The 11,556-nt window shown below is 48.4% G+C and overlaps 1 protein-coding gene across 2 annotated transcripts; it reads right to left on the reverse strand.

The window, feature by feature from the left end:
* Positions 1-881: 881 nt before the first annotated feature.
* On the reverse strand, positions 882-11,320 carry LOC119181825 (A disintegrin and metalloproteinase with thrombospondin motifs adt-2). 2 transcript variants are annotated; one of them, XM_075875168.1, is made up of 9 exons: positions 10,576-11,320; positions 9,523-9,974; positions 8,519-8,636; positions 8,122-8,202; positions 6,790-6,936; positions 5,829-6,085; positions 4,016-4,175; positions 3,365-3,454; positions 882-1,903 (listed from the first exon to the last, which is right to left on the reverse strand). In XM_075875168.1, the coding sequence occupies exons 1-9, from the start codon at positions 10,678-10,680 to the stop codon at positions 1,709-1,711; spliced, it is 1,605 nt and encodes a 534-aa protein (XP_075731283.1). In that variant the 5' UTR covers positions 10,681-11,320; the 3' UTR covers positions 882-1,708. The 2 variants fall into 2 exon arrangements, with proteins under 2 accessions (XP_075731283.1, XP_075731284.1); XM_075875169.1 differs by having other exon boundaries at positions 9,523-9,935; positions 10,576-11,319.
* Positions 11,321-11,556: the final 236 nt, after the last annotated feature.

Below are 11,556 nucleotides of genomic sequence, written 5' to 3' on the forward strand. Positions count from 1 at the left end.
CTGCAAACTTTTGTGGTTGACTGTAAATACTGCATGACGGTCAGCTTCGATCTGTCGATCTCGGTAGTTTTGCCGAGACTTTCGCCTTTTCGAACCTCGACAAGCATGTCCTCTTCCAGCGCAGCCAGGAGGCCCCTCGGGAAACCTGCCCGCGCCAGCCCTTGTACACTTAGAAAAACCGTTTAAATCCCGTGCTTGCACGACTTTTGTCGTACACTGAGGGCGGAAGATTCGGCGATTACTCTCTCTACAAGCCTTGAGGTGGCAAATGAGAATGGCAAGAGGCTTTTGACAGGGTGAGGTGCGTATATCCAGCATACATGTTGGTTTTTGAACAAGAGGAGCAAGCCGAGAAGCCATCCTCCGGCAGTTCAGTGTGCCATACTCGGGCGACACCTTGGACAGCATCTAACGTCTACAGGCGTCATTCTTATCATGTTTCTCACGTGCCTTCTGTTGTCTTTTTCTGCCTAAATATTTCACGTTTGCGTAATAAAACCCTGCTGGAAGTCACCGCCTCTGTTGTGTGGACTCATCTATATGTCCCGCTTGTGCGCTGTTTGGAATAACTATTCGCAGTGTTGTTATCAGCGTGTTTTATGTACGTCTCGAATGCGTGACTTATGGGTCATCCAACGTGCACTTCCATTCTGGCCATTCCCGTAAGGAAATGAAACCAAATAAATCAATTGCGTTGGCAATAACACACTGTTTTATCACCAGTTCATAACGATTCATCTATATGACTGTGGCTAGCCGGACATAAAAGTGACTAATCATGGATTGTGTTCTCTGTTTGCATCACGCCCCGGTGAGCTTAATCGCATATTTTTCTACCCTGAAAAAAAAAATTGCTGAATGTTGTATCGAATAACCGCACATCAAGTTCAGCATCGCTTTATTGACCATTGTGAATTGTAGAAATCGCAATATTCATTCAGAGAGTGGTTATGAGGCAGCATCAAGTTACGACAAGCACCGGTGCATTGTGTATAATATAAGCAATAAAATAACAAGAAACCTCGTACTGGGCGTGAAAATAAATAGAAAGTGTCACCGATAAGAATCATACATTGAATTACACATTGCGCTATCGACTCATATGCGTTCAGGCTGGGTAGGGCAGCAGGTAGGAGTTCATTGTTTGGAGAGGGTGGCGGGGTTTACACTCTCGGTCAGCCACTTTTTTAAAGGACCTCTGACCAGTCAACGTTACACGAACGGTCTGACAAAGCGTAGGCGCACGCAACACCACATACCGACGCCGTGAACCTTTTAACGGGTGCCTCTAACGTAGATACGTACACGTCACTTTTCACTTTGACTTGACACGATGATCCTGGATTAGAAGAGCGCGCGACTTCTGTCTTAAATTTCGTCCCGCCCCCCTTTCCCTTTCCAAATTTTACAAATCCGAAATACAACCACTTCTGTATCGCTATCATTATGTGCACGTAATTATGTTTCATTCTACACGCTACAGGCCGGTCACGTGACTATGGCTTGCCAACTAGCTACGGTGCTGTTAGCGCCGTATAATAGACACGATCCAGCCGTCGAGAATGGCTATCCCTAAAGTGCCTAGAGTTTTCCCTAGGGACCTTAGCTAACATCTAGGAACTTTAGCTAGAGACTCGAGCTATCCAGGAACATTAGCTATCACATTACGAAAACTGGCACCGTGAAACCATATGCGCACGGCGCCGACTCAGAACAATCTGGACACCACGCGATTGAACCAGCGGTCCCAAATGTTCGTGTAGCTAGGGAAGAAGCGGCCACTGTTGGGTCGTCTGGGCGCCGGAGTTGTTTCCGCGCCGCTTCGGGTCGCCGTTTTCGACGGGGCCAACGCATCACTGCCGCCATCTTGAGCCGCCACCACGCACGACCCCTCGCGGCAGTACTGCGCACAAGAAAAAAAAAAGAATGAACAAAATTATACTCTGCGAAATTTGTGTGTCTGGCGATGTTGACCTACGTTCACAAAAGGAACAAGCAGAATGTAATGTGATATTTACGCCACACACACACACACTTCCTATGTTTCGATCTCTTGTCTCGCTCTTTCGCTCGAATACTCAGGGTTAAGCGAACCATGATATTCACGGGCGTCGACAGGAGGGTACAATCAAGGTACCTACTCACCTCAAGCCGCATCACTACTAGACACCCACCAAAGCTACAACACTCCACCAAAGAAGGTTTAAAAAAAATTAAGCCTCCTTGACTCCACTCCTTCCCTTGCAGATATGAAACACAAGCTTGCACCCCCTAAGACAAAATCCTACCGACGCCCATGACGGTATTCACACAATTTTAAGCGCATATGGTAAGAACTGAGTTTAAAGACATACCGTCTTTTCAAACTAAGCGTCATTTCTCAACGTGAGCCTCCTTTTATCTCTATAGTCCCGCACTGGCCAAGTTCGATTGATGCCGCTCACGGAAGGAATCATAGCCGGCTGTGCTTCGCTGTGTACGCAAGCACGCAGGCGCACATGTTCATGTGTAATATGTTATAAACCCTTTCCATAGCATGACGCTTATAAAGCTATAGTGTGGGTTCAAAACAATATTTCGTCAGGAAAAAAAATTACGGAGGTTATAAATATGCGCACCAAAACCAGATTATGATTACAAGGCACATCGCGATAGAGCAGCTTGTTATCTTCGCCATCTGTTCTCGTTTAGGCCATCTGTAGTCGTTCGATGTGCCCTCAAATTTAGGCGCACGAGCGCTCTTCCTGAATTTCACCCTAGGCCATAGGCGTGCGCCGGCTTATCCATTAAGGGAACGAGGGGTAAGTTTCACTGCCCCTCCCCCCCCACATTTCAATTGGTAGAGCCTAAAAAAAAACAAATAAGTTCGTGACGGCTGACAAAACTAATATTAAGTGATGACTTGCTCTTCACACGTAGACCATGTCTTTGGTTGCCGGTTTTCTGGGCGCAAAGCAGGGAAGAAAAACATCTTGGAATGCAACATCGAGGGCCCTCGGTTGCACTTATCATTAAAAAAAAATACTGCATGGCTTAACCTCACACTTTCGACAATAACGGGACAGGTCTCAATGAGTAAAGCTATGGGGACAGGCTGGAGGCCACCTTACATATTTAAGGAAGGTGCTGCCCCCCCCCCCGCCCCCCCCCCCCGCCCCCTTACATGATAGGCGTCTGCGCAAGGTGCGCACGCCTACGCCTTCGACGAAATGCGGACTCAACGACCGAGATGAACGGCACCTATGGGCTCAGCATAAAGCCAGCGCCACGACTATACATATGCTGCGGCAGGTATAGCTATAGTGTAATGGCTCTTTCTTTTACATCAGCGACTAAGAGAAGGAACAAAAACAATCATAACTACCTTTCCAGTGGCGCAGGTGGTGCCGTCCAATGCTGGGTGCGCCGCACTTGCCCACTGCCCTTGTTGGCACCACAGTTGCCGGCACACGTCCTAAATGCAGAAGGAGATACAGGCAGATAAAGCGTGTGTGAGAAAGTTAAGCTCTGTGTAGCCTTCGCTACATAATTGATAAACGACCGCGTGTCAGGTAACGCGCGATATTATATATGCACAGTATACTGTTCGCGCCCGCTTTTCTCCTATTCTTTATCATCATTATGAAGCACCAATTAGCGGCTGTATTTCATCCTGGGCTTACTGTATGTTGCTGGAATGAAGCATGCAGGAGCAATGATCATGCACGAGGAATGCAGCACTCCTAAACGAGCTCCACCGTTTTCATCCCAACGTTCTTCTTGTGTGTATCCCAAGACGCAGCTAGTAAGGCAGTTTGGCTTACACACAACAACCCCAACAGCATACCCATAATTTAGTTCAATACGGCGGAGTTCAATACGGCGGAGCTATACTGCGACATAACCCCTATCTCATTATGGACATCCTACCTGTCTTCCCTCCTGGAAAATAAGAAGGCTATACACGTCCGGATTGTCCAACTTATATATCTGTGGCAGCAAGGAAAGAAAACTACTAGGACAGAGGAGCACTTGCGTTGAAAGGGCTCTTGGACGAAGCGTATGCGCTGTAACGCTTTCCGAGGGCAAGCTTGCATTGGTCGTCCGCAGGAAACAGTTCACCAGGAAGCGGGTCTTCGCTCAGCTCTTCCACCGGCTCACTGTCCACGGTCGCAAGGCACGAAGACCCCCGGCCCCTGCAGGACACGCGCGACCAGCCGGCCAGTGGCCGTGGAATCAAACCACTGAATTTATTACAGTTGGCGCGTAAGTACAAGGACACATTCGTCCACGATTGAGCGTATGCGGTCAATACGATAAATTGAGTGTCACAAAAGTTCGTCGAAAGCAAAAAATGACGCTATAAACCAACATTTCGACGAGGGGGACCTCTATCTTCGCGGTCGAGCGCACAAGTACCCTTGACGAAACGCCGGCTGTGAAACTTACAATCCTTGTGCGACCGTATCTCAGCCCTTCAGCTATCCATTTACACCTGAACTTTCTTTATTCTGGAAATAAATTCAGTTAATTGCTGATTGCAAAGAACTCAACGGCTGCAGACAAAGCAAACGGTTCCTATATTTTACTGATCTTCTTTAAAGCCTTAATTCCTTTTCCCCAGCGTAGGTTAACCAGGGTAAAACGCCTGGTTAATCGTCCTCTCTTTTCTCCTCGTCCTCTTTTCTTATCTTCTTCTCCAGCCAGCGCCAAGACAACCACGCGCAACTTAATCCTCTACATTCGTGGCACACCACACTATAGTTCTAGGGTACCGCATAAATGCTCTCTACAGCATATGGTCTCTACGGCAACTTACACCAGCTCTAGATCTCTGTTGACCAATGTTGCCAAAAGGACAGTGAGCGGCGCGTTCCATTCAAACACGCAAATTTTTCTTCGATCTGCGCGCCAAAGGACCTTCTGGACGTGCACAGAAGCGCGCCTTTATTGACGTTTCCTTTAGACTGACGAACCTCACCAGGTTTTTTTTTTCCCAGTCGCTAGAAATACATCTCAGATCTTTAAGTGGCCTTTAAACACTGCCGCCTATGTAAAGAACAACCACGTTATCATTTCCATGCGTTTCCCGCCTGTTCGGTACAATTAGTAAAGCCAGCGGTGTATCCGCGTGAAGTCGATCGTTAGGAATAATTCGTTGATTGGTCCATATGCGAGAGATCAATTGTACCCTACCCTGTTTTGCCGCCATGTCGAACATACGTTCAGCCTTGCTTCCCGCGACGTGCGCGATCAACTGATTTCAATTCGTTTCGTCAGTCTTAATTATACTGTGCGAGCGGACATATCATCGTGTAGCTGAAAGGCCAGAAATGCTGATAGGCTCAACGCTTAATACTGACGTTGTCCACGCATTTTATGAAGAAATTAATGGCGAGAAGGAGATATCACTGGTAAGAAGGGCATAGTGAAGGCGACAAAGAAACTATACGCTTACATTTGGAACTTTCAGTGGTTTAGGAGCCCTCATACAGATAGCTCGCACGTGACGTCACGGTCACAACTTCTTATCACATCGAGTTTACAGCCTGCTTCATTATGATAACGTTGCAGCCAGAACACTATAGGCCTCCGAGCGTCAATAACAAGATAACTTGCAAGCGATACAGTGATAACAACAACACGCGACATCAAAAAAAACCTTGCATGTGCCATGACTTTCACCAATACGGCAGTTTCAGTGGCGTCAGCGCAAGCCATCTGTACGCATTCTTTCTTTCAGTAAGAGGGCGGCGCTTTTCGATGCAGAAATAAGGGAAGGTGTACAGGGTACCCATACGCGTGACCTTATACAGTGCTGTGCGACAGCTTCCGCGAAGAGCACTCACGCGAGAAAGTCCTCCAGGTACTGTCTTGAGCAGGCGGACCAGCTGGTCTTCCCTGGGCCCGTGGCAGGAGACATGATAAATCGGTCCGGGTCGCAGCGGTTTTTAGTGCCATCGTGTTCCATTCCAAGGTTGTGCCCGATCTCGTGCGCCGCCTCCAGCGCAGCCTGAAAGCTCTCGGCTTGGATGATCGTGCAGCTGAAGCGGCATTCGCACATGCCTCCCACAAACGCCAAGCCCACAACATTGTCGTTGTTGCCCTGCAATGAGTACGTCCTGGGTGAAGTTGATGCCACAATAACGTGAAAAAAAAAAGGGTGGCACTGGCTTCTGCTTATGTTCTTTTCTAGACCAGGAAGCTCAAAGACAAGTTAACGAATATGAAGGACGTGGCCTAGTCTATAGATAACGTCCCTGCATGGTCGCAATCTGCAGACTCACGTTCTATCGCGTACAATTTGCTGCCATGTCTGCCGCTCTTTCCATCGTTAAGTGAGTACGAACAATATCGGATCACCGCCCTTACCGGCCGTGGGCCCAAAATTCACTTAAATAATATTTCTCTTTTCGAAAACGGGCGGCTTGCGCTAGCGCATTTAAGGGCACGATGAAGTCCGTGTGCTGTATACGCCTCCGCATGTTTATTTTTCTTGTTTTTTTTTTTCTACCATCTGCAATGATTAGTAAATAGGGGGCTTCTCCGGTTGCCTTACTTGCTTTTTCTCTTTCTGCCCGTTTTCTCTCGTTACAACACAAACTTCAAAAGATGTTCAGTGCTAAGCACCACCCATGTCTACAGAGTACACGGCTCTTTGAACAGTGCGAACGCAGCACACAGGGCTATAGACTACGTTCACACAGCCGCAGTTCATGGGTTCTAAGACCTGGATGCTATTTTTAGAACGTGATACGACTCAGACGCAGTATACGCCTGAGCCACCGGCGGGGCCCACAGAATACGCACACTGCGCAGGTTCAGTCCGGACAGCAGTATTGCATGGTCCCACCGTCCGCTTCCTCGCGCTGCCCTTTGCTGGTTCATTCTGCACTGCCATGTGCAGAAGTTGTCCAGGTAGTTGCCGACCTCACCGCCAGCCGTGGCAGGTCCATTCTGCGAGGAGAGTGCAAAGGTTCGCAACTGTTTGCGTAACGCGATCGAGAAGCTCGATTTGACAGTTTCGAACAGATGCAAGTGTCTCGCGGCTCGCCCAACAACTTTTGCACACTTTCTTCTTCCGTGAATCGGATTCGTTTCTGCCAGGATAACGTGAAGCCCGTGGCATCGTAGTGATGTCGCCAGCAGAGCAGTTCAGATTCCAAAAGCAATATTATAAAACAAAGTAAGTCTGACCTTAATATTATTCCGCGGCTTCCAGACGCGTGACCAGAAATGAAAGCGTTATGCAGCGATTAAATTTGATAACAGTTAAATCGAAGTAATCCCGATAAAAGCGTCTGTCGAATAACAAGCATGCTAATATTCAAGGAAAGCTTCTCTAAAGGATACACAGTTACAATAGAGTCGTTAGCCATTGGCGTGCTTCACGAATATTACGAGGAATTCCAACGGCAGTCTGTATAGATGTGAGGCAAAGACGTATATATAGCCATAAAAGGATTTTTCGTAGCGCGAGGCAAAATGCGGAAACAGGTAGGAATAGAGTGACAGGACAGAACTCATGGCATTTCATGACGCCAAAACATGCGGCAGTGAGCCATGAATAGAGTTATCTCCCACTGAAATCGATTTCGTCGTGAACGTCACATTGGCGGCGCGTGAAGTGTATCTCTTTCCACGTGCTTTTCGAGCATTATGCCGACAACGCATGAACCAGTTGAAGGTCGCGTTCGTCTTGGTAGACTATGTCCTGCGTTGTTCGAACCGTTTCCATAAACACATGACCAAGTTTAGTAATAACAATCGTTGGGTTTAACGTCCCAAAACCACGCTATGATTATGAGAGACGCCGTAGCTGAGGGCTTTGGAAATTTCGATCACCTGGGCTTTTCTTGACGCGCACCTAAATCTAAACACACGGACCTCAAGCACTTCCGCATCCACCGGAAATGCAGCCGCCGCAGCCGCGATTTGATCCCGCAACCTGTGTATCAGCATCCGAGTGCCTTAACCACTTAGACCACCGGGGCGGGCGCATCGCCACGTTTACAAGCAAATACTCATCCACGCCCTCTGCGTTCTGCTCCTCACCTCAATACCCGACCCTACGAATCGAAATGCTCGATAAACACTTGATTAGCTACCACGAAACAGAATGCTTTCGGCGCATCATCTTACCCCAGCGTTGAGAACCTCAAGGTGGACAATATTCAGCTTGATCGGCGTTCCCAATGACCTGTACTCCAGGATGAGTTGGACCTGCCACAGAAAGGGGACCACAAACATTCATATGCGCGGCGCTTCGACCCTTAGGTGTTGAATACCGCAAACAAGGCAGAAATTAAAAGAAAAGACGAAGGCACACAGGGCGCGAACTATACCAACGAAAACCAGATCGCTGAGTGACGGCGTACCTGTTCGACCTGCTCTCTGTGCGTCTTCGTCTCTTTCTTTAATTCCCTATCTTGTTTGCTAATTCCACACTAAGGGTGATTAACTAACATGTCCAACTGAAATTCCCCAAGTATGGACGGCAGGAGGCTCAGTTTACCTAGATCACCGAGTGACCGCGTACCTGTTCGAGCATGGCTAAAAGGAGCTTGTGCAGCTCGCTCTGGTCTGGACTGTTGTTACTCAACGCGGCGTCCACGAACACCGCCAGCTCAATGGCACGTCCACCGGACGAAGTAGATCTGCACAAATAGTATCGATCATCATGGGTACCGCCACCGGAATCACCATTGAAAAGGAATGTTTCTTAAGCATAACATTAGGTCACTGTGTCGAAGAGGGTCAATTCTCATCTTAATAGGAGATAAGACACTCCTGTACACAATCGAATTGCCAGTTGCACTTTAAGTATAAGTCAGCGTGATTCGACAAGTCTGCAACCATCTCCAAAGATATGGTTTAAGTAATACAACTTATCAGCGATGTAGAAACCATCTTGACCGGGGAGCTGAAGGACACACGAGAAGGAACAGACGAGAACAAAGTTGCGCCTGTTCTCGTCTGTTCTTTCTCGTGTGTCCTGTTTAGTTCCCCTCTCACGATGGTTTCTATGTCAAAACACCAACTTGCCCAACAGCCAACTCTTTCATCCGCGATACTTTTCCTGGTTCTTGTTAGTGCGACTTCAAGTGGCAAGACAGCGCCACTATGAAGAACTAAAGTGGCGATAACTCTCTCCAAAGCAGCGATATTTCCTGCTTAACTCCACTGTCGAGGGTGCTGAGTTATTTTGCTAAACAAAGTGAACCGTACTGTGTTACAAGTAAAGTTTATACGAACAGGTGCAACGACTCCAATGAATTACAGTATGATACTGCAGTGCCAGTTACCTCGAAGCCACGTGCTGAAGTCAAGGCAGTCAGTGCAAATCTCCGTGTCTCTGACAGATACTTCTGCAAAAGGAGCGCGACTCTTGTTCTTTGGGTGTAAGCAAAGGAAGAGTGGAGGTCATTAACATGTCGACACGTGACGCGAAGGTGGGCACAAGCGGGTTGGCAACGTGATATACATCACGGGGTGGAAAGAACGCTTTGTAAGGGAAGCCGCATGCGACGACGAACGACTTACCTGCGTCTCCTGGTGGACAGCTTGCTCCAGGAGGTCAGCAGCTTGGACGTTGAGGGTATGCGGCGCACCACGTGTCTTTCTTCATCTTCACTGTCGACGCCCGCCGTGCCACTGCGGTTCCGATTGGGCGCCACTGTAATCGCCTCGCCCTGATAAGTGATGATGATGGCGTGCACTTCTGGGTCACCGGGACAGGCGATCACCACCGCCCTGCCCGTACCGCTGACGCCTTGCTCGTAGACGTTGCCTTCGAAGGTGCAGTTGGACGGCGGCGATATTGCACCGCCGGCGACGGACTCGAATGCGGCCGTCTTGCGCCGAAGCGGCACGTACAACCTGCGCTCCCCAGTGCGCAGCGACAGAATTTCGGGCCTGTAGACCACCCTGGCACTCTCGTCGGGGAGCCGTGGTTCCTGATCAAAGGCAGAAATTGGGGGGAGGGGAGGCCCGCACTGGGTTTGTAGATTAAAAGATATATGGGCCGAGGAAAGCTTGGCCAGTAGCCTACAGTTAATTTGACATTACTAAGAAAGATAACTGCAGACACCGACGGGCATACCGCGTCGTGTTGCCTCCTTTCTTTTTCCTGTGTATATTCTGCAGTCACTTAATTATCATGAATAACCAACTGGCCTATACCCACACTCGTCTACGTTACCTAACTTACTGCAGTGCGCAAGTCACGAAAAAGAACTTGGTCTGTCCAATACGTGTGACACAAATTTACACGTCTTATCACTGGCGTAGCGTTGAGGGAGAAAGATGTTCTGGGTTAAAATATCTGGGTATGAGGCTGTGTCATGTCTCCGATTCTACACGCCAGTGAAGTTTTCCACGTGAACGTTCAAAGTACAACCTCAAATTATGAACAAAGACTACTTGATAAACCATCTAGTATTATAGGAAGAACACCCCAATGCCATGACCACGCGTTTGATCACAACAGATCGCTCTACAGTGAGCTTTTGGAAAGAAGGTTAAGTTGTGATCAGTTAAGGCTGTTCACCTGTTTGATCACTCTAACTTCAAACAATGTGGGGAGCTTGAACTCACCTGGACGGCGGACGCTGCATCCAGCAGAAGTAGTTGCAGTGCCGCGTTGATGACAAACAAAGCTCGCATTACGCTGGATGGCGAACGTTGGACCAACCGGGCCATTTATTTTTCTCTCGGATAGCGCTTGCTGAAACAGCTATAGCTCCTATAGGTTTTCACTTATGATGCTCCCGACGAAACGAGAGCAAATGAGCGTAGTTCGTTAAACGGCAGTAGAAGTCGCGTACACAGACCTTGGCCCTGGCTATAGTGTCGGGTGCTGGCTGCATACGTGCATATAATATATATACGTTTGCCTCTATCATGCTGTCTCGCGGAAACAGGAGTGTGGGTGGTGCATGGAGGTGAACAATGCGTGACACCGTGCACACAGACGGGCACGAGGAGTCGTCACCTGCTGTCGATACAATGCCAGTGCCGGAAGGTGTTGCCACACCGGTGGCATCGCCATTGACTCGGTGTCGAAACCCGGCTCATTGCAAGCCTTCGGGGGTCCTGCGTGCCCTGACGAACGCAACTTTTAGTTGTTGTTTTTTTTCTCTCCCGAGCGTATCAGTCATATCTTTGCAATTGACAAATAGCTTATTGGCAGCTGCGAACATTTGCATATAGCCCGTGGAAATACGTCGAGCATCGTGGCTTTATGAGTCACGACCGGCTTGCTTTCACACAACGCGTGAAATGTCGTTTGGTCGCACTTCGTCGAGACCGTATACTTCGTCCGGAGGATGAAGTTGTGGTGTATGTGACAATGTTAATTGATGTTTCATGAAAAACAGACGATTAGATACCTGATTATGAGCATCTTTCAGCATAACGCGGCTCAATGGTGCTTATGGCGCAGTTAGCATACGACTTTGAATATCCCTCTCGTTAAACGACAAACGTTTGTTCCTGTTGACATTGCCGTATGGTAGACTGTGTCTTCACGCACCGAACTTTGCACTACCGAATTTCATTTCATAGATCGCGTAGTTT

Source organism: Rhipicephalus microplus, chromosome 10 (genome assembly GCF_043290135.1).
Source record: "Rhipicephalus microplus isolate Deutch F79 chromosome 10, USDA_Rmic, whole genome shotgun sequence".
In the NCBI taxonomy this organism is placed as follows: Eukaryota; Metazoa; Arthropoda; class Arachnida; order Ixodida; family Ixodidae; genus Rhipicephalus; species Rhipicephalus microplus.

Coding starts and splice junctions, on each gene's coding strand:
- LOC119181825 (XM_075875168.1), bottom strand. CDS start 10,680: ATGGCCCGGTTGGTCCAACGTTCGCCATCCAGCGTAATGCGAGCTTTG. Junction 6,937..8,121: donor TTGAGGTTCTCAACGCTGGG/GTAAGATGATGC, acceptor CTCTCCTCGCAG/AATGGACCTGCCACGGCTGG. Junction 1,904..3,364: donor CCACCTGCGCCACTGGAAAG/GTAGTTATGATT, acceptor TCTTGTGCGCAG/TACTGCCGCGAGGGGTCGTG.